This window comes from Antechinus flavipes, chromosome 4 (assembly GCF_016432865.1).
Source record: "Antechinus flavipes isolate AdamAnt ecotype Samford, QLD, Australia chromosome 4, AdamAnt_v2, whole genome shotgun sequence".
Lineage (NCBI taxonomy): Eukaryota > Metazoa > Chordata > Mammalia > Dasyuromorphia > Dasyuridae > Antechinus > Antechinus flavipes.
Genome location: NC_067401.1, coordinates 612,291 through 638,873, shown reverse-complemented (window position 1 = coordinate 638,873; position 26,583 = coordinate 612,291). Strand labels below are relative to the sequence as shown.

The 26,583-nt window shown below is 48.7% G+C and overlaps 1 protein-coding gene across 2 annotated transcripts in view; it reads right to left on the bottom strand.

The window, feature by feature from the left end:
• The window catches only part of TRPM2 (transient receptor potential cation channel subfamily M member 2), a 43,378-nt gene extending 20,375 nt beyond the window's left edge, over window positions 1-23,003 (bottom strand). For both annotated transcript variants that reach the window (XM_051998189.1, XM_051998190.1), the window contains exons 1-12: window positions 22,682-23,003; window positions 11,868-12,137; window positions 11,143-11,228; window positions 9,795-9,963; window positions 8,099-8,279; window positions 7,249-7,415; window positions 5,790-5,970; window positions 5,419-5,480; window positions 4,627-4,827; window positions 3,475-3,577; window positions 2,906-3,027; window positions 2,458-2,808 (exon numbers count right to left, since the gene is read on the bottom strand). In XM_051998189.1, coding sequence (XP_051854149.1) covers window positions 2,458-2,808; window positions 2,906-3,027; window positions 3,475-3,577; window positions 4,627-4,827; window positions 5,419-5,480; window positions 5,790-5,970; window positions 7,249-7,415; window positions 8,099-8,279; window positions 9,795-9,963; window positions 11,143-11,228; window positions 11,868-12,050 — 1,806 coding nt within the window. In that variant the 5' untranslated portion in view covers window positions 12,051-12,137; window positions 22,682-23,003. The remainder of the gene's footprint in view (window positions 1-2,457; window positions 2,809-2,905; window positions 3,028-3,474; window positions 3,578-4,626; window positions 4,828-5,418; window positions 5,481-5,789; window positions 5,971-7,248; window positions 7,416-8,098; window positions 8,280-9,794; window positions 9,964-11,142; window positions 11,229-11,867; window positions 12,138-22,681) is intronic.
• Window positions 23,004-26,583: the final 3,580 nt, after the last annotated feature.

Here is a 26,583-nt window from a genome sequence, read left to right as displayed (position 1 = left end):
GGATGAATATATAGATGATTATTGGATGGACAGAGGGATGGAAGGAGGGATGGATAGAAAGATGGAGGAAAGAAGGATGGAGGGTTGGAGAAAGGGATGGATGATGAATGGATAGATGGATAGATGGATGAGAGAAAGGCCAGTTTGCTCTAGACTATACACAAACGAGTGTGGCATTTATTTATCCAGCTTCAGAGATTGTAGAATCACAGAGGGTCAGAGTTGGGAGGGACCCTTAACTTTACAAAGGAGGGAACCAAGAGGGAAAGGGGTGGATGGAAGGAGCTATCCAAAGTCATTCCCTATTATATGGAAGACAGATTCCACTTGGGAACCACATCCTTCTAAAACTGTCTGAGGCCAGATCTTCATAATGGACAAGACTTCTGCCTTTAGAAAGTTTCCTGGGTCACCGTGTTCTATGAGGAAGTGAGCTTTTGGCTTTCTTGAGCATCTTTGGATCAGGCTCCTCAGAAAAACTGAAAAGGATCTAGAAGAGAAGGACCTTTGAACTGGTCTAGTCTGGGGACTCCAACTGACCAGGCAGTGTCTGAGTGACTGGTAAAGAGAGAGATATTCAAGGGGATTTGGGGGAAGGGAGGTGTTGGATACCTACTAAAGCGCCATCTGGTTATGAAAGTCTGTGATTTCAGGATTCTAAAAGTTAAAATGAATGAGCCTTTTGTCTGGAGAATGGTTCCCTTTTAATCTACTATAGAGTTCTCTGTTCTTGGAATAGTAGCTATATCTAGATCAAATGGACATTGAAGCCTCAGACATTCAGGGCAAAAAAAAATGGTAGAAATTGGTTGGGCAAGGGAAATTCTCTTTCCATCAGCTACAAAGCAATCTCTTCATTTGTCTAACAGGTTCTGAGAACCATAGAAAATCATAATAGGAAGGGATCTTGGGAACCATCAGCCCAACCTGTGTACCAAAGGATTTTTCCAAGTTCTTGTTGCCATCCACCTAGAAATGGAAACTCCTTGTAGGCAGAGATTGATTCATTCATTATCCTTGTATCCCATGGACTACCCACAGGGTTTTGCTGAGAGTTGGAACTTGCTAAATGCTTGGTGATTGATTGACTGATGGACTGAAATTAGCCCCCACTGTAACAAACCCCTCAGATATCTTTCCAATCTGTTTGAAGATCTCTAAGGAAGGGAGATTCACCACATCCTGAGACAGTCCATTGCTGTAATCTTTACAAACTGCTAACTCATTAGAGTTGAAGTTTTGGGTCAGAACCTGAAACAAGGTACTAAGTAGAACTAATTGATACAATGCTTGTGTTCACACCTTTACTCATTGGAGTTCACAAGTATGGGAGATTCACAAAGTAAACTTTGTAACTTTGTGAATTCACACCTCCCTTGAAGCTCTTAGGGCCAGAGAGCACTCTGGGAAGAAACCCATAATCTCTCTCTCTCACATCCCACAATTCCTCTCTCTCAAATAAATAGAGCTTCAAAGGGCACAGTCAGAAGAGTTTTCAGAGGAAGAAGCTATGAGTTGAAAGTTGAGCTGAAGATTGAGAAGAGGCTCTCTCAGAAGCACAACCAGATTCATCTTCATCTCACACCACTGTGGTGGCTGGGCTCCTGCACTTCCCCCACTGAGACCATGCTGGTCTGAAAGACTTGCCAGAAAGCTAGCGGAGCCCCAAGTGAAGGAGACAAGACATTCATTCCATCTTTGTGCTGGCTGGAGGCTGAAGAAAGCAGATGCAGAGGCTGAAGGACAAAACCTTTGGATTTGGAGACATTTGGAGGGAGCTCTTGGAACCAAGCAGAGACTCTAAGCTAACCGGGGTATATTGGAGGCAATAAAAGATCTGAACTTTTATCACCTGGCTGCATTTGGGGTAATTATTGATCTGAACTGATACTAAGGCTGCCTCCAAGAAAACCTCCCCGAGAACCCTGCTCTCTCTCCCCCAGAGAGAACTATTCTACTTATTTTAAAAGAAGAAGATCATCCTTTCTGGGACAGCTCTCATGGTCTTTCCCGCCCTCAGACTTTTGGCAGCTGCTCCATCCCCAATGATCTATAGTGATTTCCCAAATTTGTACTGTATCTACTCCAATCCCCAAATCTTTTCCAGAACCACTGGTCTAGCCAAGCCTTCCCATTGATTTTTTTTTTTTGTGCCCAAGGGCAAGACTTTCCATTTATTCCTATTGAATTTAATCTCATTCAATTCTGCCCATTGCTTCAGCCTATCAAATCCTTCTTGATCCTGACTCAGTCATCCAATATGTCAGCTATCCCTCACTGTTTGGGAGTCATACATCCAAGGCATTGATAAAAACATTACCCGGCATTACCCGGCACAAGCACGGAAATGTTAGCAAGGGCAGTGTGGTACCTTGGACAGAGCTAGGAAAACACCCCTATGGGGAATGAACATGGCAGTCAGTGGGGTGAGCAGGGTGAGAAAAGGCAGTACCGTACATTGAGCTTGATGTGTGGCACTGCCAGGGACAGCCGGGGCCGCTCGCTGTGCTTGGGCTTGGGATACAGCGGTTGGGTGAAGTCTCCGAGCAGCTCGCGCAGCACCTGGGACACGTGGTGCATCTGGATCTTGGGTAGGGATGAGTAGGCGGAGCGCTCCATCTCCTCCATCAGCACTTTCTGCAACTTGCTGTGAAACAGGCTGGAAGGGGCCAAGTTCTCATACAGGTAAATCAGTGTGTCCCAGGTGACAAACTCCTTCAGGCGAACCCCATTCTCCAGGAAGAGCTTCACAAACTCAGGCTTGTTGGTGATGAGAGCAGCAGCCATCATCGGGTGCAGATCCGAGGGCTGGGCCAAGAGCAGACCACGGTCAGTGGGGGGCCGAGGACACCCCAACCAGAGCTCGTTTCCCTGCCCCTTCAGCGCCACGCCTCCAGAGACCCACCTTCCACTGGCGCTCATCGGTGAAAATCTCACTCCGAGCAATATCCACCCGGTTCCAGGCCACGGCCAACTTCAGCTGATGGTCCCAGTTCTCGTGGCCCACGTGGTCATGGTTCCTCGAGGCTGGGTGTGGAAGGAAGCAGAGAAGGGAAGGCTTCAGCCAAGGCTCAGGGCCTCCGAGGTGCAAGGCCCCTGCTTTCTCACCTGCCCCAGGAGAGCCCAAGGGTCAGCACTTGTCCCTGTGTCCACTCCCTCATGCTCAGCTGCACATCTCACGGTTTATTTGCCTGGCTGCCTGCCCTTTCCTTCCCATTTTACTTTTGCTCCTAAGCAGAGAGGGAGAGCTCCTGCAGATGGCCCGGTGAGCGCGAGCAGTAGCCGGCACTTTGTCCCCCACTAGACAGGACGCAAGCTCCCTGTGGGCCGGCAGAGTCCTGCTTTTTGGCCTCATGTCTGCAGAGGCTCTCGAACCACTGTTGCACCCGTTGAGCCATCTGAGCTTTTCCGTTCCATTCCCGTAAGCCAGGCTCCGCTCAGCCCTCCTGCAGAGCCCCCTGCCCACGTGCTCACCCTTCAGCAGCGCCTGCAGGATGGCCACGTCCACGTCCTGCTGGCCGTTTTTGCCCTCCCGGTAGATGGTCAGCAGCTGTCTCTTCCGCACAATGTCTTGGATCTGTAATAAATCAGGGATGAGCCAGGCCCAGACCCATGTGTGCACTGCTTCCTGTGCTCAGGGGAAGGCCTCATCCCTCCCCCAGCAATGCTCAAGGGCATCCCAGCCCTGGGTTCTGAGTGCGAGTCCTGAGTAACCTTGCACCTTGGCTCCCAACGTTGGCACCAGAGCAGCTGGAGGCCCTTCTCCCCACCCTACAGATTCCAGCCCCTCCCTGATTGGACAGGAAATTTCTCTACTAACACACACACTACTTAACACACTCCCCGTGCTTACACCCACAGGCCATGTCCCCATAGGTGGATATGCGTAGGAGTGCACCACACACGTGTGATACACACACTGCACATGTAAGCACACATGTACACACGCAACACAACACAAGCACACAGTACACAATACACACACACCCCCGCCTCAGATCATCCCCATCAATTGTCATCTACTTGAGAAACACAAACTCATCTTCCTATTCATTTATTCCCATGATGCTTAAGACAGTTGGGTGGATGCAGGGGATCCCTCCGGGCCATGTCCTTCCCTCTGCGGGCACCTCGCAGCCTGCTCTGTCGTGCCCCATGCCTGCCCAGCCTCCCTGCTCCCAAGGGCTGTGACTGCAAGTCAGATGGAACCCTGCTGCCACGTGATGTGAGAAAGGCCTTTCTAACAAGCAGAATGAGCTGTCCTGTGGTACTGAGCAGGATCAAGGACATCAAAGATGTCACAGAAGGACCAGGTGGAAGGTTGGATCGCCAGCCATAGTTCAATGACCATCAGCCGGAAGAGGAAAAGACCCTTCAGTGTCTACACGGCCAACCCGTGACCTCTTCTGTCCAGCCCTCCCCCAGGACCAGCGTGAACTCAGCACTGAGTGGCTTGGCACACAGGAGGCACCTCATAGAGTCTTGCTTCATGAATGTCTGGGGCCCCTCTGGGAGCCCTCTTGACCCTTGCCCACCTGGCATCTCTTGACAAGCATGCCAAAGGTCACAGTGCCCCAGGGTGGCTTGGGCATGGTCCCAAGGCTCTCACTCCTACTCCAGCCTCACCTTCTTGGTCCACTCCACAATCTTGCTCTCAGTAAATGTCTCAAAAGTCTCATGGAAGAGCAAGCTCAGCTTCTTCTGGATCAGGGAGATGGTGATCTCTGAGATGGGCAGGTTTGCCACCTGGGCGATGACATCGGCCACACGGCCCGAGCCCTCCACGATCACACAGGGGGTTCCATTGGTCATGGCATTGAAGATGGTCTGTAGCACAGAGGAGAGGGTGATGGGCCTCTGAAGTGCCTGGAGGGACTCTGGGGAAGCCTGGGGTGGGTTGGACAGATCAGGGCTCCCTAGTGGGAACTTTTATTTTGGTAAGGCAATCAGGGTTAAATGACTTGTCCAGGGTCATACAGCTAGTAGATTTCAAGTGTCTGTGGCTGGATTTAAACTCAGGTCCTTTATGACATCAGGACTGGTATTCCATCCACCTAAGCTGCCCTTGATGAAAACTTTACAGTCATGAATCACCCACAAGGAATGAGTGTAGGGAACTCCTCTTCCCCACAGCTTTCTAACTCTCAGGGAGTTGTCTAGAACTCTACAAAGTTATCTGACTTGTAGAGTCCCACAGTGTGTCAGAGACTTGAACAAAAAGGCCAGCTCTTTCCCTGCTATATCACACTGCTGTCTCTCAAAAATCACTAACACTCACAAAATAATCAGCTCATTTTTGATTTAAAAAAAACCTTCCCAATTATCTGGTTAATGAGTGGTTTTCTTCTTCCCTAATGCTTTCTCTTCCTTCCTTAGGAAGCCATGCCCTGGCCCCTGTGGTCCCTGGTCTATACTTACATCCAGTGTGCCAGGCCCTCCCTCCAGGACCACACAAACAATTGGAATCTTGATGGCCACCCCTGTGGACAATAGGTTAGATCAAATGAAAGCCCAATATAGAAAGAAACATGTATTTCTAGTCATGACGTCTCCCCAGTCTGGGGCCTGTTATAGACAACATGGCTGACTTCAAAAGATGGACAAGAGGAGCTATAGAGAGGAGGTCCCCCTGCCCTTTCATATCTACTAGTTCCAAAGCTTTCTTTTTAGGGTGTCACACCAATGGGGGCTCTTCTCACAGGCTAGGAGACTACACAAATGCATATCCACACAACTCTCTCTCTCTCACCTTTCAGACACCACCCCCCTTTACTCCATGCACCTGTTACCTCCTCTTTCTTTTGTTTGCTCAGAGATGAATTTCTCAAGCTTGGTCCTCAGCAGAATCTCCACACCGTATCTGCCATGGGTCCCATCATCCACAAGGATGAAGTGGGAGTGATTGCTGTCCAGGCAGGAAAGATTTCCCTGGCTCTCCTCGTCCAAGATATACTCAGCTGGGAAACCTCCCTGGGGATAGCCAAGAAAACAGTTGAGGACCTGGAGTCCCAGGACCTGTGATCTTCCGGATAAGCCACCTGCTCTAAACGGTTTCCAGAGAGGAAGAGGGTCTTGCCAAGTTTGGCAGCGAGGGAGCATAGCAGATAGCACGCTAAACCGGAATTCAGATGCCATCTCGCTGTTCAAGGGCTGGCCTGGGTAAATCAGGCTGGCTGTGATTCATAAAATCTTCCCTAACCCCTCAGCACCCAAGACAAACACCCTCATGTGGACTGGGATTAGATTCTGCCTTTTCTTAGATGTGTATGTGTTATTCCCTAGGTAGAACAGAAGCTCCCTGAGGGCAGGTTCTGGTGCATCCCTGGATCCAGAGCAGTGGCTGGTACATAGAAGGTGTTTACTAAATGATTGATGAACTGCTTGACTATTGACTTATAATATAATATTATATAATATTATAATATAATATAAATAATATAATATAAATAATATAATATAATATAAATAATAATTGACTTATAATAAGTATTATAATTGAATTATAATAAGTCAATAATATTGAATTATAATTGACTTATAATAAATTATAATATATATATTGAATTATAATAATTATAATATTATAATTGAATATAATATAATACAATGTATATAGTGCATACTTTGTGATAGCTATCGTGTTAAGTACAATTATTAGTAATTAGTAAGCATTACTCCAATAATTATTATTGCTTCATTGCTCCTTGAGATAAGTGCTGCCTTTCTCTCCTTTTCTTCCTCTCCATCTTTCTCTCCTTTCTCTCCTCTCCCTCTTCTCTCCTTTGTCTCCTCTCCCCTCTCTTCTCCTCTCCTTTTTCTCCTTTCTCTCCTCTCCCCTTCTCTCTTTTGTCTCTTCTCCTACTCTCTCTTCTTAGCTTCCTCTTCTCTCTTCTCTTTTCTCTCTCCTTTTCTTTCCTTCTTCCCTTCTCTCCTTTGTCTCCTCTCCCCCACTCTTCTCCTTTCTCTTCTCTCCTTTGTATTCTCTCCCTTCTCTCCTTTCTCCTCTCTCCTCCTCTTCTCTCCTTTCTCGCTTCTCTCTCCTCTCCCTTTTCCCCTTTTCTCCTTTCTCTCCTCTCCCCCTCTCCTCTTCTCTCCCTTTCCCCCCTTCTCTTCTCTCTCCCCTTTCTCACCTCTCTTTCCTCTCCTCTGTCTCTCCTTATCTTTGTCTTCTCTCTGCCTCTCCCCTTCCCTCCCACAGGTACACAAGCTTATCCTTTTGCTCTGGTCCCTGCAGCCAGCCCAACTCACCGTGGGATAGATCAGACTCTCACGGTTGTGCACAGTTCCCCAAGTGGCGATCCCAATGGTGATGACTTCCCCTTCCTTGTAGCTGCTACTCAGACTGAAGTCTCGTACAGCCTCTCCTACCTGCTTCATCACTCCAGCATGGGAGCCCCCAGTTATGATCCAGGCCCCTAGGGAGAAAGGATATAGATGGGCAGAGATCTCAAAGCACCCTCAGAGGCCTATCTCGGCCCTTAGGAAGAACACCGAACCCACAGCATTGACCACGTCTCCTTGGAAATTCCAGGCATCATTCCAAATGAAAACCCAGGCTCCCCCTGACCCCTGACCCTCTGTCCCATGCCCCACCTGGGGCAGACTCTCATTTCCTCATCCCTGGATGTAGCCACAGATGCTGGGAGTCTGCCTACTTCAAGGCTCTCCCTATTCCAGTCCGTCCTCCACTGAGATGCTAAAGGAAATTTCTTAAAATATGGATCTGACCCTGTCACTCTGTACTCAGTAAGCTGCCATGGTTCCCCAGTGCCCCCAGGAGGGTGGGTGGGTGGATACATGGCTGGATGTGTAGGTGAATGATTGTGTGGGTGTATGAGGGGATGGATGGGTTCAGGAATGGGCAGCTGGGGAGGATAGGGGAATGGATGGATAGGCAGATGTTGGTAAATGGGTATACAAGTGGATGAGTGGGCACAAGAATGGGTGGCTGACTGGATGTGTAGGTGATTGGATGTGTGAGTGTATGAGAGGATGGATGGGTGCAGGAATGGGGGGCTGGAGAGACAGGTGGATGAGGGCGACATACAGGAACTGGGTGGGAGCAAAGTCCTGGTCTGCCTCATGGCCACCAACCTACCTGTTGTCTGTGCCACCTTGACCAACCCCCTCCTGAAGATACTCTTTAGTCGGACTTTCATGTTGAAGTTTTTTGCTCCCCCAGTGACGGAGATCAGGAGGTTGGGAACATCGAGCCCCCAGTGCTGTGTCATGAGGTGGTAGATCACCCCAGGGGGTGTATCCTGAGACACGCGAACATACTGCAGGAGGGGCAGAACACAGAGAACCAAGAATGAACTAACTAAAGGCCCAGCAGAGCCTGCAAGGATCTGTGGTCACAAGGAATGGTGCAGAGACCCTACGCAAGCTGACTTCTTCCCTTTTGGGAATTCTTCTGGGATTCCTTCCAAGAAGTTCCAGTGGCTCCCTATTGCTTCCAGGACAGATACAAATGTCAGTGCTTGGCATTCAAGCCCCCTTCCCCCCACTTTTCTCTCTTCAAAAGCTTTATAATCAGCCTAATTGGCTTATTTGACATTTCTCACCCATAACCTCCATTTCCTGTCTCTGCACCTTTGCACTGGCTGTTGTGCCTACCTGGAATGCCGCTCCTGCTCACTGACACTTATCCGAATCTTGAGATTTGTTGAAGTGCCACCTTCTCTTGTGAGGGTTTTTCCAGCCCCTGTAGCTGCTAGTGACCTTTTTCCACTCTCCCAAAAATGTATCTGGGATTGGATTTGTATATACCTATATTGTTTTCTCTGGCTAGATTGCAAATTTTTGGAGGGCAGGGACTATTTCCCTTCTGTCTGTGTATCTGCCTAGCTCACAGCAGGTGCTTAATAAATGCTTGCTCTTGGATTATTGTCCTTTCTGGCTGTGAGGAAGCTAGAGAAATCTGATGGTCCATGAGACGTTCTTTCCTTCCTTAAGTCAAAGGTGAAGAATGAAGGTCTGGAATCCCAAAGGATCCCTACTCCTGTCTGAAAGAAGGGGAAGATGTCATTCTGGAAACCCCCTCCCTCCCTCCTTTGAGGAGAGCGAGACCTGGGGTCTGGGCCGCAGTCCAGGCTACACCTTCTCTCATGGCTAAAAGTCTTGGGCAGAAACCGAGTCTTTTCAGTTCAACATAATAGCTGAACTAGTGAAATAGTTATTAATCACCTATTGTAAGCAAGGCCCTGGGATACAAAACAAAATAGGCACATTATGCCCATTACAATGCCCAGCACCGGGTCTAGCCCATGACATGTCTTCAGTCAGAATGGGCTAACCTGAGCTTCCAGTACCAGAAGAAGAGATGTTCAGCCACCATGAAGATACCCAAGGCAAATTCCCCCATGGGTGCTGGGAAAAAGGGAGTTGACACCCTGGCATGGAGAGGTGGGCCCTCTTTGGGAGCAATGCAAATGGTAGCTAGTGGACAATATGCTCTGGAGTCAGGAAGACCTGAATTCTGCCTCAAACACTTGTCAGCTATGTGACCTGGACAAGTCATTTTAACTTCTGCCTCTATGTCCTTATCTATAAAAGGGGGCTAATAACAGCATCTGCTTACCAGGATTGTTGTGGGGAATCCAATGTGATAATCATTGTGAAGCACTTAACCCAGGACCTGGCACACAGTAGGTGTTTAATAAATGTGCATTCCTTTCCCCCTTCCCTTTGGGTTTCAATGACCTCGCTTACCAGACAGGAGAATCCAGACATCACCATGACAGAATCTATGAAATGAGAATCCCCCAAGAACAACAAAGTCACGGAGAACCAACCTTTCCCACCTTCTGTCCCAAGCCTGTGAAGACAATGTCCCCAAAAGCATCGGTCGGCATCTCCTGGACGTGCTTCTTCAGGTCCCATTCTTTCCCCTGGAATACTTGGGGCTTGGTGGCCTCCTCCAGGTGCTGCTCTCGCGTGTAACCACATTCACACACCACTTTCCTAGAAGGACACACCTCCCATCAGCCACACCCCAGCCATAAGCACCCACAAGGTGCCGACTGTGTGTCTGGAGAGAGGGGCTCAGACAGTCCCTGCTCTCAAAGCCCTGAGGAGGGAGAGCAGAAGGGACAGTGAGTAAGGCTGCTCACAAATAAGTCATAGCTCTTTCAGCAGGAATGGGGCAGTGGAGAAGCTTTATGGAGGGGGGAATAGTAACAGACCTAAAGTCATTTAAGAAGTAGAAGGTGGGTCCTTCTAAGTTCAACCCATTCTAATTAGTCCTTAACTGAAACTGCCCCTCTCTTTTTACATGAACCAAGGTTAACTCTGATCTCCATGGTATGTTTGTTCCATTGATTGTTTGGATCTCAGTGTAGGTCTTTACATTTGTCTCTTGAATTTAACCTTTTCATTTAGCCCATCACAGAACCATCACTGGGTACCTTTCTCTAGCAACCAGACTGATCCTAGAAGAATAAGCATAAATCTTACCTCTGGCTCAGACTCCAAGTCTTCCTCAAATGGGAAATCCTGCCTAATATTTACTGGGATCACTAAAGTGAGGCAGGGAAAGTGTGGCAATGTAGAGGGCCTGCTGACACTCCTCAGTATGCCAGTTTCCAGGCTAATTCCCTCTTGTAGTCCCTTCAAATATCTTTTTAGTCTCTTGCATCCAAAAGACTCCTTTTTGGCACTGACTTTCTGAGCCGCTATGAAGGACTTTACATTTAGCCTAATTAATTGTAATCTCCCTGTCACAGAGTGTTTTTTTTAAAATAACTTTTTATTGACAGAACCCATTCCAGGGTAATTTTTTACAGCATTATCCCTTGCACTCACTTCTATTCCGATTTTTCCCCTCCCTCCCTCCACCCCCTCCCCCAGATGGCAAGCAGTTCTTTACCTGTTAAATAGGTTGCTGTCACAGAGTGTTGAAAACACCCAGAAACTTGCCTAGACTTTGCCCCATGGTTGACCCAGGGTGGGGAAGTCCCAGAATCCAAACCTCTGAAATGTAGACCCAATGAGGGTGAGTTTGGAAATGCCAGGGGGTGGCTGGACATAGGAAGGGCAGGAGGCCCTGCAGCAGACCTAGGGGCACTGCTTTGCCTGGCTGACTCATGGCAAAATGCACAAGGGACACAGGGAAGAGAGTCCCATCCCCAGCATGTTTCCTACCCCGAGTCCGAAGTCTTCGAACTCTCCACAAAATACACACACTCTTTCTTCTTGATGTTCTCTGGGATCCAGGAGCTGAGGTTCTCCTGTGAGCAAGGAAAGCAGACGGTCCCTTGGAGGTCCCAGGAAATCTCTCCATCACACCCAGCCTGGGAGGGAGCACTCCTCCTCCTGGGCTGCTGAGCCTGTTCTGCCCACAAGCTCCCACAGGCAGCTCCCCCCAAACAAAAAACCCAGGGATTGCCTGTCCCTGAGGCCCTCAGGCCTATTAAGCGACTCCTGGGAGGCAGAAGGGAAAGCATCCTCAACCCCTTTGCCAGATGTGGCCACTGAACCTCAGAGTCAAGTCTCAGGGCTGCTCTGAGTCCCTCCCTGCAGCTACCTCCCGAGCGCAGACCCCCGCTACAGCCTCGGCTCCCCCTCAGTCAAGGGCCGCTCTCACCAGCAGGGAGAGCTCCCGCTCAAAGGCTGCTCACTATCCCACCGGGCAGGGGCCAAGCTGGGCCAGGCCCGGAGGTACCACGAAATCACCAGTCAATGAATGAAGCAATGAATGGAGGAACCAAAGGATGGCAGACTGAAGCCTCCAGTGAGGGGAGAGACCCAGGGAGATGGCGTGGGGAGAGGGAGAGAAGAGGGAGGAAAAAAGAAGGGGAGGGAAGAGGGACAAAGAAAGGAGGGAGAGGAGGGGAGGAGGGGAGGGAGTGGGCGGGGGCGGGGCGCACCTTCTCATTGCTGCCAAAAGCGTACTGGCGCCTCTTGTTTTTGGACCGGCCGCTGTTGCTTCTCCTGAGATTCGGGACCATTTCGAGTTTCGAGGTCTTCTTGTGGGGGATGATGTAGCCGTCCTCCTCCTCGTCTCCCTCCTCCTCCTCAGAGCTGGTCTTCTTCAGTCGGGAGGGCTCCATCCCGGTGCCCCGGGCTCGGCACGGCCTCTGCTCCCCACCAGAGAGCCAGCATCTCCACCACTCGTGCTGCTGGGAATCTCCAAACCGCTGGGTGGGAGCACAGGGAAATAGATCAGAGATGCCAGGCGGAATCAGATTCCAATGGGAAGGAGGCCTCTGGCCTTTCCAAGATAAGAAGCCCCGGGTTCAGGTTCCTCCTGTAAAGGCTTATAGCTGGGGGACCCTCAGACCTTGAAGCAGGTAGTGATCTGCATAGATGGAGGGCTTTCCTCATCTGGGAGAAATTTATACAGTAAAATGGTAGGCCCTGATTGGAGAAGAAATCAAAATGCACTTAAAATGGAAGGACCTGCCTTGTCTCCTCATTTCTGGAAGCCTCGGAAGGTTCAAGTTGCCTGTAGTGGAACTCTTTTTATTTGGGCTCATGGTGGCTGGAAGTTATTGACTCTAGAGGGCTCAGAGAAGTTCTGAAATCCGTCCTCAAGTGCAAGCTTCATGGCCATGCCCCTCACATGGACACAGGAAGGACACTCACCTTAACAGATAACCCCTGGGGGGTGCTGCCCTGGTCTCCGGTGTTGGAGTCAATTCAATACAAATCCATCATTATCTATCAAGTGCTCGCTATGTTCAATGTGATCTCTGAGAAGATTCTGTCACTTTATCTCTGTCTGCCCCAGTTTCTTCAAGTATTAAAATGGAGAGGTGTTGTGAAGATCAAATAAGATCATATAGTATCATGGTACCTGACACACAATTTATAAGTGCTTAATAAATGCTTATTTCCTTCCCCTCCCCTTCCCCAAACAGACTGACCTTTCTCTGCTATAAATAAATGGTTTTCTAGGCAGAGGGGTAGCTTTAAGACCCATTTTAGGTCAGAGGCCAGCAGGGAGGAAACTGAAGGTCAGGGGGGTCTTAGTCACTAGACAAGGGACACTCATCCTGCAGAGATGCTACTCAATCCAAGATCCTCTGACTCCAGAAGCACCCCTGCCTTAGGAAGTCTCAATGTTCCCCAAAATAAGCTGTCAGATCCAGATTGGTTTTTTTCCACCCTTGTGCTGTTGGCCCACACTTTCACAGTGGAATATCTCATCTCACACTTTTTGGAAAAAATAGGGGCTGTTGAGCTGTTCAGTCAAGAAGATTTGAGTTCAAATCCAGCCTTAGACACTCACTAACTGTGTTATCCTTAACCCTAATTGCCTCCATATACATAAAAGGAGAAAATAGATGCCATTGGTCCCATGCTCCCTCTTCTTCTCTTGACTGCATCTCTTGCCTGTGAAAGCCTCTATTTCTCCCTCTTTTGCTCTTGTCTGTAATAAGCTCCCACAAGCTTCTTAATATTTTTATTTAAAGTTTTTTTTTTCAAATTTTGTTCCTTCCTCCCTTTCTGAGACAGTAAGCAATCAGATATAGGTTACATATGTGCAAGTATGGAAAACATTTCCATCCTAGTCATTTTGTATAAGCAACTCAAAGAAAGAAAGAAAAGAAACAAAGTGAAAAATAGACCGCTTCAGTCTGTATTCTTCAAGCTTCCTCTTCACTATAGTCCTGCCCAAGAACAGTAAGATCTACCTGTACTTGTCATCACACATTTCTGTATTTAGAGTTGGGAAGGACTTTGATGGCTTCCTGATCTCATCCATATCTGAAAATAATACCTGGTATCCAGCTACCCAATGACTCTTTGAGAAGCTCTAAGGAGAAGCTGCCAGCTCAGTATGGTCACCAGTGACATAGGATGGCTCTTCCTAACACCAGATAAGCCCCTTGATAACATCTCTACTTCTTGAATAGAGCAAAGTTAGATTCTTTCCCAAAAGACAATAATTCTGAATAAAGATAATTACCAGAAGAAGAACTGCCTTGTCTTACCCAAGCTAAATATTCCTATTTTTTCCAACTGGTCTTCCTTGGTCTCCCTCCTATGGATGGCTTCTCAAACACCCAAACACAATACTCCAAATAGTGTCTGACCAGGTCAGAAAACATAGAGATGACCATCCCTCATTTCTTGAAGCTCTTGTCCCTCAGGGCAGCCCAAAATAGCACTGACTCTTTTGGCCGGGATGTCACACTGGCCTCCCAGATCTTCCTCAGATAAGTTTGTGGTGAGTCTCACCCTTCAGTGAAGAGCACCATTAGCTCCAGAATCAGAAAACCCATATTAGGACTCCCCTCTGCCATCTGCTCAAGTAATGTTGGACTGGTCACTTAAACTTACTGAGCTTTAATTTCCTCAGTTCTAAAATGAATTTGATGCCTTCTGAGGGCACTTCTAGGTCTAGAATTAGAAGGTGGCTTTTTGAACCCCTTGATAGAACTTTAAGTTTGTTCCTATTAGCTATAAAACTGTACATATCCTTTGATCCAGCAATATCACTGAGAAGTCAATATCCCAAAGAGATCATAAAAAGATGAAAGGAGCCAGGTATACCAGAAAATATTTGGAGCAGTTGCAAGGAATTGCTGGAAGGTTTGACATAAACTGATACATAGGAAAATGAAAGGAAAAGTTTGCAGAAACTGATATATAATAAAGTGAAAGGAGAAATTTGTCTGCAGAAACTGATACATAGTAAAGTAAAAGGAAGTTTGTCTGCAGAACTAGCAACATTGTAACCATGCTCTCCTGTGAATGACTTGGCTCTTCTCAGTCATACAATGGTCCAGGACAATCCCAAAGGACTCAATGTAAAACAAACACTGGGAAACAAATGTGAACTATCTGCATTTTTGTTTTTCTTCCCGGGTTATTTTTACCTTCTGAATCCAATTCTCCCTGTGCAACAAGAGAACTGTTCAGTTCTGCAAACATATATTGTATCTAGGATATACTGCAACATATCTAACATATATAGGACTGCTTGCCATCTAGGGGAGGGGGTGGAGGGAGGGAGGGGAAAAATTGGAACAGAAGTGAGTGCAAGGGATAATGTTGTAAAAAAAAAATTACCCTGGCATGGATTCTGTCAATATAAAGTTATTATAAAATAAAATAAAATATAAAAAAAAAGAAAAAGAAAAATGCGTCCCTATTGGATTCTGACTTATTAGGTTCAGCCCAGTGTTCTAGATTGTCAAGGACTCTTTGATCTATCACACAAGCCACACTTCCTATGCCTTTATCCAAGTCACTGATAAATGTTTGGATAGTACAGGTCCCAGTACAAATGGATCAAACATTGGCTTGAGACCTTCTGCATTGACATCCAACCATTCATGATTACTCCTTGAGTGCAACCATCAAAGCTGCTGCAACTCCATATAATTGTGCTATTGTGTAGAACAGAAAGCACCACCTTTTCTACGGGAATAAATTTTACTAAAACAAAACAATGACAACTTTGTAAATTCTATCTCCCTAGCATCTGGACTAGTTTAGAAGTCTCTCCCAAAGAGGATCCAGTTTGGGAGCTATGCTGGCTCTTGGTAATCATCATTTACTAACCAGCTGTCTCTGTTACAATCAACTCTGACATATTCCTAAAAATCAAAATCAAGCTCATTGGCCCATAGTTCTCTTCCCTTCCTTGAAGACAATGATAGTATCTTTCTTTATTAAATCGCAGGGTATCAGACAACCCTGATGGGAGCTTGGAAATCCCTGCCAATTCTATCAGGACCCAGCCTGTGATTCTTCTGGTCTTCTCCTGTTCTTTCCTCCCTAACATCACATGAAACTGTTGTTTCCTGCCTCCACAAAGTAGGTGCTTGGAATGAGGATGATGATGACAGAGCTCTGTCCTGGGGCTCCCTCCAAGGAAGGCTGATCAGCTGTTACCGGAGCAGGACTCTGAGTGCATAATAAGCACAAGCCACCACGGTGATCCACGTGTGGCCATTTCCTCTTTGTTCCACTGATGTTGATCAATGCTAGGGGAGCAAGAGTTAGCTCCCACCTCCACCCCAGCACAAAAGGCAGAGACTGACCAAGAAGGAGAGGGGGACTCTGCCCCACCTGCTGCCTGCCTGCACCCTGAACTTGGAGAGGTTTTTAACCACCAAACCACAAGCACTAAGTGGTAAAAATCATTTTCTCTCTTTGTCAAATGGAAGAGGCAGAAGGCCTCTCTGGGAGCTCCCCAGTCCTTGCCCATTTCATGCCAGTGGGCCAAGCCTGCCCACTCTCTGGACCCTCCGCAGGGGGGGAGCCTGTCCTTGGAGAGCTCACAATCTAGACAAGAGCAGGCTTCAGCAAAGGATCATACAGGCTATGAGCCCCAAGGGTCAAGCTATGAGAGGGACGATCACAGAGGACTCAGTGGGGGACATGTGGGTTATATTTTATAGGGAAGACACAGGGACACTCAGGTGAAGGGCAGCAGTCTGAGAGAAAATAAGGAAGGTGTGGCAGGGTCTGGGCTGGACAGATTAGAGTGGGGGTGGGTGGCAGGGGCAGGGTGATATATTCTAGAAAAGTAGGGTGATGGGAGCCTGGGGTTCCAGGAAGGATGGTGAGAGAAAGACTATCATAACAGCCCTAGTCCATCATAGGAAGGCTGTCCTGGGGCAACAGACTCTCCTGGCGAGAGGAGAGAGGCAGGAAACAAGGGAGTAATGGGCTCCTTCCTCCCTCCTCTGGGCCCTGGAAAAAGTGTGCCCGATAGACTCTTTGGAGCCCAGTACTCAGAAGCTCTCCACCAGAGGAAACTTGGGTTACCTGGAAATGACACCCAAAGGGTGTTTCCCAAGAAGGCCTCCAAAACCAGCCCCAGCAAAGCCAGTCCCAAGCAAAACTCTGATCCCTGAATTATCCTAGAGGTAAGAGGCACCCATTGAGGAGGTGTGAGCCAAGGAGTGATGTGGCCATAACTGGCAGCCATGTGAGGGGCAGATTAAAAGTGGAAAAGTTAGAAGCAGGCAAACCAGTGAGGCTATGACCAGGAAAGAGGAGAGAGACAGAGGAAAAGCAGATTCATTAAGTCTTGGCATTTGGTTAGAGACAGGATAAGAGAAAAGAGAATAATAATAATAACACTTAGCATTTAGATAGCATTGTAGGGTTTGCAAAGCACTGTACAGATATGATCTCCTTTTGTCCTCACCACTGCGACAGGCTGATACTCTTATGATTCCCATTTTATAGATGAGAAAGCTGAGGATGGAGGAGATTGTGACTTAAAGCTTCACAGCTAATAAACATCTGAGGCTGAACTGTATTATAAAGTAGTAATTATGAAAACAATATGGTATTGGCTAAGAAAAAAAATAGTGGATCAGTGAAATAGATTAGGTACAAATGACATTATTGTCAGTGACCATAGTAATCTAGTATACAATTAACCCCAAAATCAAAGCTTTTGGAACAAAAACTCATTGTTTGGTAGAAACTGCTGGGAAAACTGGAAAACTATGATAGAAGTCAGGTACAAACTCATTGTTTGGTAGAAACTGCTGGGAAAACTGGAAAACTGTATGATAGAAGTCAGGTATAGACCAACATCTCATATGAAATACTAAGATGAGGTCAAAATAAGTACATGATTTGCACATAAAGAAAGAGTGATGCCATAAGCAAATTAAGAGGGCATGGAATAGTTCATCTGTCAGATTTATAGACTAGAGAAGAATTTAAGGCCAAAGAAGATATAGAGAGCACTACAAAATGTAAAATAGATCATTTTGACTATAAAACATTGAAACTTTTTTGCACAAACAAAACCAGTGCATCCAAATTGGAAGGAAAGCAGAAAATAGAGGGAAAATTTTGCAACAACTATCTCTAATAAAGGCCTCATTTCTCAAGTATATAGAGAACTGAGTCTATTCATAGAAAATACAAGTCATCCCTCAATTTACAAATGGTCAAAAGACATAAACAGGCAGTTTTCAGACAAAAATCAGATCTAGACTTGAAAAAATGTTCTAAATTACTATTGATCAGAGAAATACAAATTAAAACAACTCTGAGGTACTACCTTACACCTAAGAGAGTGGCTAATGTGACAAAAAACTGAAATGTTGGATTTAGGGGAAAATGTGGGAAAACTAGGACACTAAGGCACAGTAGTGCCAGTTGTGATTCTGGAGAACAATGTGTAATTGTACCCAAAGGACTATAAGACTGTGCATATCCTTTGATCCAGAAATACCACTAGGTCTATATCCCCCCAAAAAAAATTTAAAAGGAGGGGAAAGACCTATAAATACAAAAATATTTACAGCAGCTCTTTTTGTGGTGACTAAGGAATGGAAATCAAAGGGATGCCCATTAATTGAAGAATGGATAAACAAACTATGGTATATGGTTGCAACAGAATACTATTGGGCTGTTAAAAAAGTGACAAGGAGAATGATTTCAGAAAAACCTTAAGTGATGCATAGTGAAGTGAACAGAACCAGGAGAACGTTGTACACAGCAATAGTGTGAACAACATTGTTCACTGAAGAATTGTGAATGACTTAGCACTTCTCAGCAATACAATGATCCAAGACAATCCCAAAGAACTCATGATGGTGCATGCTATATGCCTCCAGAGAAAAAACTGACACTGTCTAAATACAGAGTGGAACATACTATTTCCTATTTTCTTTCTTTCATTTTTTTCCTTTGATTTGAATCTTCTTGTACAAAATGACTAAATGTTTCACGTGGTTGCACATGCATAAGCTATATCTTATTGTTTACTGTCTTGGGGAGAGAGATATAGGATTTGGAACTCAAAATTTTAAATAAAAATATTAAAAAAAAAAAACAAAATAAATGTCTGAGGGTGGGTTTCATCTTCCTGATTCTAAATCCAGTACCATCTAACCAAAGTAGGGTTGTGAGTTTGATGATTGGGAGGATGGTGATATCCTTAAGAAAAACAGACATTTGGAAAAGGCCTGGATTTGGGCAGGAAGAGAAAAGAATGAATTCTTGGTCTGGTCATGCTAAGACTGGGCTCTCTCCAGGATGTGTAGCTGGAACATCTGATAGGTAGTTGCTGATCTAGTACTGGAGATTGGGGGAAAGACAAGGGTACCTTGATCTGGCCATCATTTACATAGATGATTGAATCCATGGGGGCTGATGATGTCACTGAATGTGAGAAGAGAGGACTCAATATAGAGCCTTGGGGGATACCCACAGTTATAAGGGGTGGGACCCAGATGGTGATCTAGCAAAGGGGATTGAGAACAAGTGGTCAAAAAAACAGGAGAGAACCAAAAGGGCTTAGCTACAATATGAGCCAGGAGAAGGAAGCACTGTCACATACCAGGGAGGATGAGAATGGAGGCTGGGGGTGTACTTGGTGACCTGAGGGAGAAGTTTCAATAAAGAGGAGGGAAGAGATGAGGTTTAGTGAGAAGGAGATTAAGGAGGCATAGAGATTGGACAGAAGATGTTTTCTAGAAAATCTATGGTGAAGACAGTGGATGACAGCTTCAGGAGGAGCCTCTTGGGAAGGAAAAGATCACATAAACAGGATGATGGATGAATAGATAAACATATGGACAGAAGAATGGAGAGAGACAATGAAAAACAGAAAAAAGATAGGTAGATGGAAAGATGATAGATGGACAGGAGGACAGATAAATAGTAATTCTTGCATTTTTTTTGTATGTGTTTCCCCAGCATCTATCAGAATGCCTGGCTCAGAGCAGCCACTTATTGCTCTTTGATTAACTGATTGATTAATTGAGGGATTCCATAAATTGTTCATGAACCTACAGATCCCAGTCTGAGCAATAGACGTTCTTCGTCCCCTTGGTTTTTACTGGATGACTGGTGAGATCAAGTTTTTTTTTAATTCACTCACCAAATGGAGAAACATGGCAGCCATGGGCAGCACCAGTTGAGAATATGAATTCACTTGTCAAATCTTATAAAGACAGTGGACCATTACAAGTAGCATCATTTTATGAAACAAGAGAAGCTTGTGGAGGGAAAAACCAGCTTAAAGACAGCTTGGTGAGAATTGTCAATTAAACAAAATCTGTCCAAAAGCATTTAAGGATGAAACGAGAACAGCAAATAGACGGACAATGGAAAGATATGTCAGATATGTCAAGCTTTTTTAGTCTGTTACCTTCTTCCCCAAAAGTAGTGAGCCTTCCTCTCTGGGTTCGAACAGCCTAGCAACCCAGGTACTTTTCAAGAGGTACAAATGACTCTGAAGGACAGAGGGAAGAGGAGAGCAGCTGGCCCTAACAAGGTATAGACAGAGGAGATCCACTCTGAGGACAGCATGAGAATACTCAGGGCTCTACTCTCAGGGCAGCTGAGGAAGTGGGAAAGACCTTGCCCTTTATTACTAGCTCACAAAGGTGACTAAGGGGCCTATTTTCTCTTCCTGCAATTTGTTGACCAAGATGCATTCATTTAGAGGAGGAGCTGGCCAGCAGACTAACCTTAACCCTAACTCTAAATGCACAGTTGTGGAGGGTCTCAGGGTCACTCTCCAGCAGGGCTGGGTCCTGGCTCTCTCCTTCCTTGGGGCTTTAGGTCCGAGGATCTTTCACTTAAATCCTTCCCACAATCATCCCAAAGAATTTTGGCTTAAATCTGTGTGAGGATGCCTTTTGAGGTACCAGCATTTTCTTTTGAGCTCTGGGGAAGGCTGCAGACAAGAGATGCCCCGGAAGGACAGCCTCCTCAGTGAAAAAGGCAGAAATGGCTACCTGGAAAATGGGTGCCAGAATTTAGGGCAGCCATCAGGGAGGCAGCAACTGGCCTTTACTCTGACCAGGGTTTTTCTGAAGCTAGCCCCTTGGGCAGAGTTGGAATGGAAGTGGATCTTCCTCCACACTTCCTTCGGACTCTCCAGTCCTCAAAGTCCATTTGAATTCCCAAGCAAAGGGTTTGACCCTGGGATGAAAGCAGGATTTGACTAGCACATGGCAGGCTCCATGACTAGCACAAGGAGCTCCCGGGTTGTTTAAGATGGGGTCAAAATGCTTGAAGGGACAGATCATGAATATATGGGGCACCCCACAAGGCTGGCTCATTGGGCCCCGGACATGCTCATCAAGCCCGATTCTCTTCCCCTTCCACACCCTCCCACCAGGTTTTCATGTGATCGCCTGCCAACAGCTCAAAGGATCGTTCCTATATTGACCATCTAATTCTTGCTACATCCCCAGGAGGAGTGGAAAGAGAAATAATCATCTGCAAAACCAGGACTTCCCAGAAATCTGTGCTAATTTTATTTTTAACCTCCCTGATTTAGGTGAACTGTCTGCCAACACAATGTGACAAGAAGTTTGCACTTGGCTCTGCCCCTCGCTAGTCTTGAGACTGTGTCACTCAATTTCCCCAGATGTAAAATGGAAGAGCTAGAAGATCCCAAGATCCCTGCTGGCTCTAAAATGGATTCTGTAAATCACTTCCTCTCATCTGCTGTCTGCCCCACTTCCCTCTCCTGATTGTTGTGAGGATAAGGGATATGAAGAATGGGGGGAGGGGTTGTGGTCACAAAAGAGGTGGTTTCTCTCACAGGCCTTTCTCCATTTCTGAGACTGCTGTCTCCCCCTAGAAAGCTACATCTGTAAGTACCAGAGGCTGTAAGGAGAACTAGAGCCAGCCCGGGATCAAGCCCCTTCTCTTGCACAGACTGACTGGGAGCCCCTCAAAGCCCCTCTGTCACCTCCAGGCTCCTCCCACTTCTTCCTCCTGTTTCCTGCTCTTTACATGGCCAAAGTCCCAGGTGGCCACTGCCTGTGTCCCAACCAGTCCTGCCCGTTTGCCTTTCACGTTCATTCATTCACTTGACGACCATTTATTTAGTAGCTACTCCCTGCCAGTCTGTCTCCTTGCTTTAGAGGCACCCCCACCCGTCAGACTCTATACATGTTTGTCCGGGGAACTCATGTCATTAAAAATTAAACAAATGACCCCGGAAGGCAGGCCAGAGTCATGGCCAGGGGCTGGAGGATGCTGGGAGCCAGCCTCTGCCACAGTCCCCAAAGAATGGTCCAGCCTCCCACAAGGAAGCAAAGAAGTCCCAACCTCGAAGAAACAAGGCTCTGGGGGGGGGGCTCTGTCTGTGGGCAGGGACCCCAGCTCCAAGGAGACACACCCAGCCACACCGACGGCTGCTGCCTCTCAGAGCCGGCTGTGGAGGCCCAGAGCCCACCAAGGCTCAGGCCCCAGAGCACCTGCCCATGTCCTCAGACTAGCCCAAAGCACAGATGCTCCTACCACGGCCCTCCCGGGAGGGAGAAGAGCACGCAAGAGACGGGCAGCTGGCAAGGTGTCAGGGAGCTGCTGTGTCCCGTGTGCGATGTCCAGCCTACCAGTCAGGCACCCGGAGATGCCTCTGCACTTCCAGCATCTCCAATGAGGGCATAAAAGGGCATAAAAGGGCATGGGGAGGGGGAGGGGGAAGGGGCACCCCCCCACCCCCAAGACTCAAATGCCCTCATACCAAATAAGGGTTGTGTAGTGAGAGCCAAGAGAGTAAAAGAAAACTCCCAGCCGTCCCATAACTTCCAGGGTTCAGCCATGGGCAGAGGCTGGGAGGGAGCTGAGAGGGCATCTGGTTCCATCCTGCCGCGCTCCCCACTCGCACCCTGGCTGGCCCCCACCAGAGGGGGGCACTTGGGCCCTCAGCAGCAGGCTGGCCAAGTCCCCCCACAGACAGACACCCCTACACACCCCACAGCTGGGGAGCTAGAGCTGTCCGTGGTACCTGTCCTCTTGCAGCAGGGCCTCCCCACCCTGCCTCTCCGTCTCCGGGGCTCGGGGCAAGATGCAATGGACACCCGAGCTCCCCTCAAAGCCAGGCGGGTTATTCCCGGAGCTCCGGCCGCTGCGGACAGAAGCATCTGCCAAAGTAGCTGAACACTGACTGCGGCTCAGAGGAGAAGAGCAGGGGGAGGGGGGAGGGGGCAGAGGGGAGGGGAAAGGAGGAGAAGGAGCAGGAGGAGGAGGGGAGGAGGAGCATGGATGCTGGGAACTCTGCTCCAATCAGACTGCAGAGGACAAGCAGTTGGGGAAGGGTGCGCTGGTGAGAGAAGGCAGAGTCCTCCCAGTGCAGAGCCCAGCTCTGCTGCAGTGAACAAGAAAAACCTGACTGCATACACCCAACTCTCCCTCCCTCCCTTCTTTCCTCCCTTCCTCCTCCTTTCTCCCTCCATCCCTCTCCTCTCCCCTCCCCTCTTCTTTCCTCCTCTTCCCTTCTCCTCCTCAACTCTCTCCCTCTCCTCCTCTTTCCTGCCCCTCTTTCCTTTCTTCTCTTCTCCCTTCTCCTCTTCTCTCCCTTCCTCCCTCCTTCCCTCTCCTTAACTCTCTCCCTCTCCTCCCCTTTCCTGTCCTTCCCTGCTTTCTTCTTCTCTTCTCCCCCACCTCCTCTTACTCATTCCCTCTCTTCTCCTCTCCCAACTTTTCCTCTCCTCGACTTTCTCCTCCATCTCTTCTTTTCTCTCCCTTCCTCTCCTCTTCTCCCTCTCTTCTCATCTCCTCTCCCCTTCTCTCTTCTCTCTCAACTCCTTTCCTTTCCTCTCCCCTTCCCTTTTCTCCTTTTTTCCTCTCCTCTCCCTCCTCACCCAAAGACAGCACCACCCAGGAGACAATCCAAAGGAAACACTTCCCTCTCCTTGAAGCCTTCTGTCCCCAGACCAGGCCAGCCCCCTTAAAGGCTTGTCTTCTTCCTCTTCTCTCCCAAGATCTCCCAGGGCCTGGCTCTATCCGAGTAAATACAAAAGCACAGACAGCCATGGGGTCCACTCTCAATGGCCCCAACATCCACATCTAACTAAGGGAGAAAGTTTGGCCGCAGAGCAGGACACTGGGGACCAGACGGGAACTGGTCACTGGGGACTGGACACGGGGAGGAAGAGCCGCTTCCTTACGGGGGTGTGGTGGGGCTGGGCTAGAGCAGAGTATGGCGGATGGGCAAGAACTGGAAGTGCCCGTGGCTGTCTGGGAGCAGGGCCCTGCCAAGGCCCTTTGGTGGGCAGCCTCTACTATGCTGGACCAGCCCTCCCATTTCCTGCCAACACATCCTGCTGCAGGCTTTGCCCCAAGATTGTGGGGGGTACCCTCAGCCCCCAAGAAGTGGGTGGCACCTGATTAACTCTGAGGCTTCAAACACCACTTAGGAAGGAACTGAAGGAGAATGAACTTGTCCATGTAGATGATGAGCAAACAGAAATGAGAAGTGGAGGGGAGAAGAATGGGAAGAAGAGGAGGAAGAGGAAGGGGAGGGGAGGGAAAGAGGAGGGGAGGAAGAAGAAGAAGAGGAAGAGAAAGAGATGAAAATGGAAAGAAACAGAAATGAGGAGTGGAGGGGGGAAGAATGGGAAGAAGAGGAGGAAGAAGAGGGGAGGAGAGGAAAAGGAGGAGGAGGGTAGAGAGCAGTGCAAAGAGGCCTGAACCTGGAGTCAAGAAAACTGATGGTTCCACCATTTGTGGGCTCCATGACTTCTGTGCTTCTTGTCTTTGAGCCTCAGCCTCCTCACAATGAACTGTGTCCAAAGGCTCTTGTAAGGAGACAGGACCAGGAGCTGCTGGCTGTCTCCCAGAGGCCAAGCCCCCAGGCCTGGATGGGGGTGGGCTTGAGTTCCGTGCCCCCAGCTGTTCCTCATGTCCATGGCGAGAAGCCCCCCCCCACCTACAGAGGTGGCCAGACTCACACAGGGAAGTCCCCAGCCTAGGAGAAGCACAAAGGGAAGGCTCTGCAGGAAGCCAGGCTCAGCCAGCAAACACCAGCAAAGGCATCTGGGAGCCAGAGAAAGTTTGCCAGCTCCCGATTGGCTCCTGCCCCATTAGGTAAGTAGCCTCCCAGGCACATTCACCACACTCTGTAGAGCACTAGCAGCTGGAAGCCTCAGTGGGGGCACAGCCGAGGGTCTTCTCAGAAGCAGGCTGGTCAGCCCCTCCTCTGGGAGGGATGGCATTCACTTCCCAACCCCATTCCCCAGGATCCCAGATCTAGAACTAGGGGGGACTTCAGAGGCCTCGAGGCTCAGGACATGCCTTGGTCGAGGTCCCAGAGAAAGTGGCAGAACTGGAATCTGGGTCCTCTGACCCCAGAGCCAGGGCTCTTTTGCTGCCATCCAATAAGGGTCCGGAAGCATGACAGGCAGGACAGCTCCCTCCCAGCTCTCGGCCTGCGCCCAGCAGCTTCATGATGCAGCTCCTGCCCCAGCTCCTCACAAGGCCCTCCTGGAGGACCGGGAGCCCCCCTGGGCTGGCCAGACATCTGCCTTGGGGAGAGCCCCTGGAGAGAGGGTTGATGGCGACAATGAGGGTGCCTGTCTTCTCCGGGGCAAAATGTCCATCTGTCTCCCCCCCTTCCCTCACTCACTGAGAGCGTGCCCCATCCTAGGCACTCTGGGGATTCCAAAGAAAGCCCTCCAGCATCTTCCAGCTTCTGCCTCCTGGAGACTCCCTCCGTGGAGGACCCTTCCCAGCAGTTGGGAGTCAGCATCGGTTACTCAGGAGTTAACAGAGGAGGTTTGCTTCTCGGGTACATGTGGCCCCCCCTCACCTCCACATCCTCTATGCCTTACGGTGCATCTGGCCAAGAAGACAGAGGGCATGTGGCCCCCTGAGGTGCGTAAGCGACCAGGAGAAGTGACTGGGAAGTTGTGACCACTTCAGGTCAGGGAAAGAACTTGCCTCACTTTCCTGGAGGGAGGGGACAAGGTGGGACTGAGGGGAAACAACCTGGAGCCGTGTCCATCCCCCACCCCCCCATGCTGTGTCCAGATCCTGGAGGCCTTGCCTTCCTCCCAGACGCTCCCATTTAAGGGGGAGACTTCTCTCCTGCATTACTGCATCTCCACAGAACTTTGCGTCCCATGCCCCCCATCTTCTTCCTTAGAAGGGAAGCTTCCTGAAGGCAGGCCCCGTCTTTCTATCTGTATCCCCAACACCAGCATGGTATCTGGCATACAGTAAGAGTTTAATAAATGCTCACTGGCTAATTCATCCTTTGGAAGAATTCCCTGGGGCCAGAAGCAGGAGCAAAGGCAGTCTTACACAAAGGCAACCTGCGGACATGTCCAGGAAGGGGGTGGTGTGCTCTGGGAGCCCAGAGGAGGAGCTCTCGGGAGCTGTGGGGTGGCCGCCCATCACACGTGCCCTAGTGGAGATCCTCATGCAGGTCTGGGCTGGACCAGAAGGCATCTTGCCAAGTGCCGGCCCTCTGCGGCCCAGGCTTCCCCTCCACACCCATGCGCCGGGTGGGAGCCCTCTTCTGGCCAGGGAGCTCACTCTCTGGGGATCATGACCCTCCCGTGCCCTGGAAAGCTCCCTGCAGTCTGGGCTTTCGGTGGGCCACGCCAGGGCAAGGCTGACCTCAGGTCACTCAGCTGGCCGGTCAGCAGCAGGCAGCTCCCTGCTTCCTTCCCCAGGACTGTTCTGGATGCCCTGGGAACCATCTGTACCAATGCGGTCAGAATCTAGAGGAAGAAAATGAGAAGTGCACAATTACCAACAGGGATCCCAAAGCACCGGCCGGGCGCGGTGGGCCGTAGGGCGGGCCAAGTCCACGCCAAGTCCACAGGGAAGGAAAGCATTTCAGAAGCCTGTCTGCCCGAGCCAACAGCTGAGCCCCGGCCTCTTGGAGAGGGCTGGGAAGGGCAC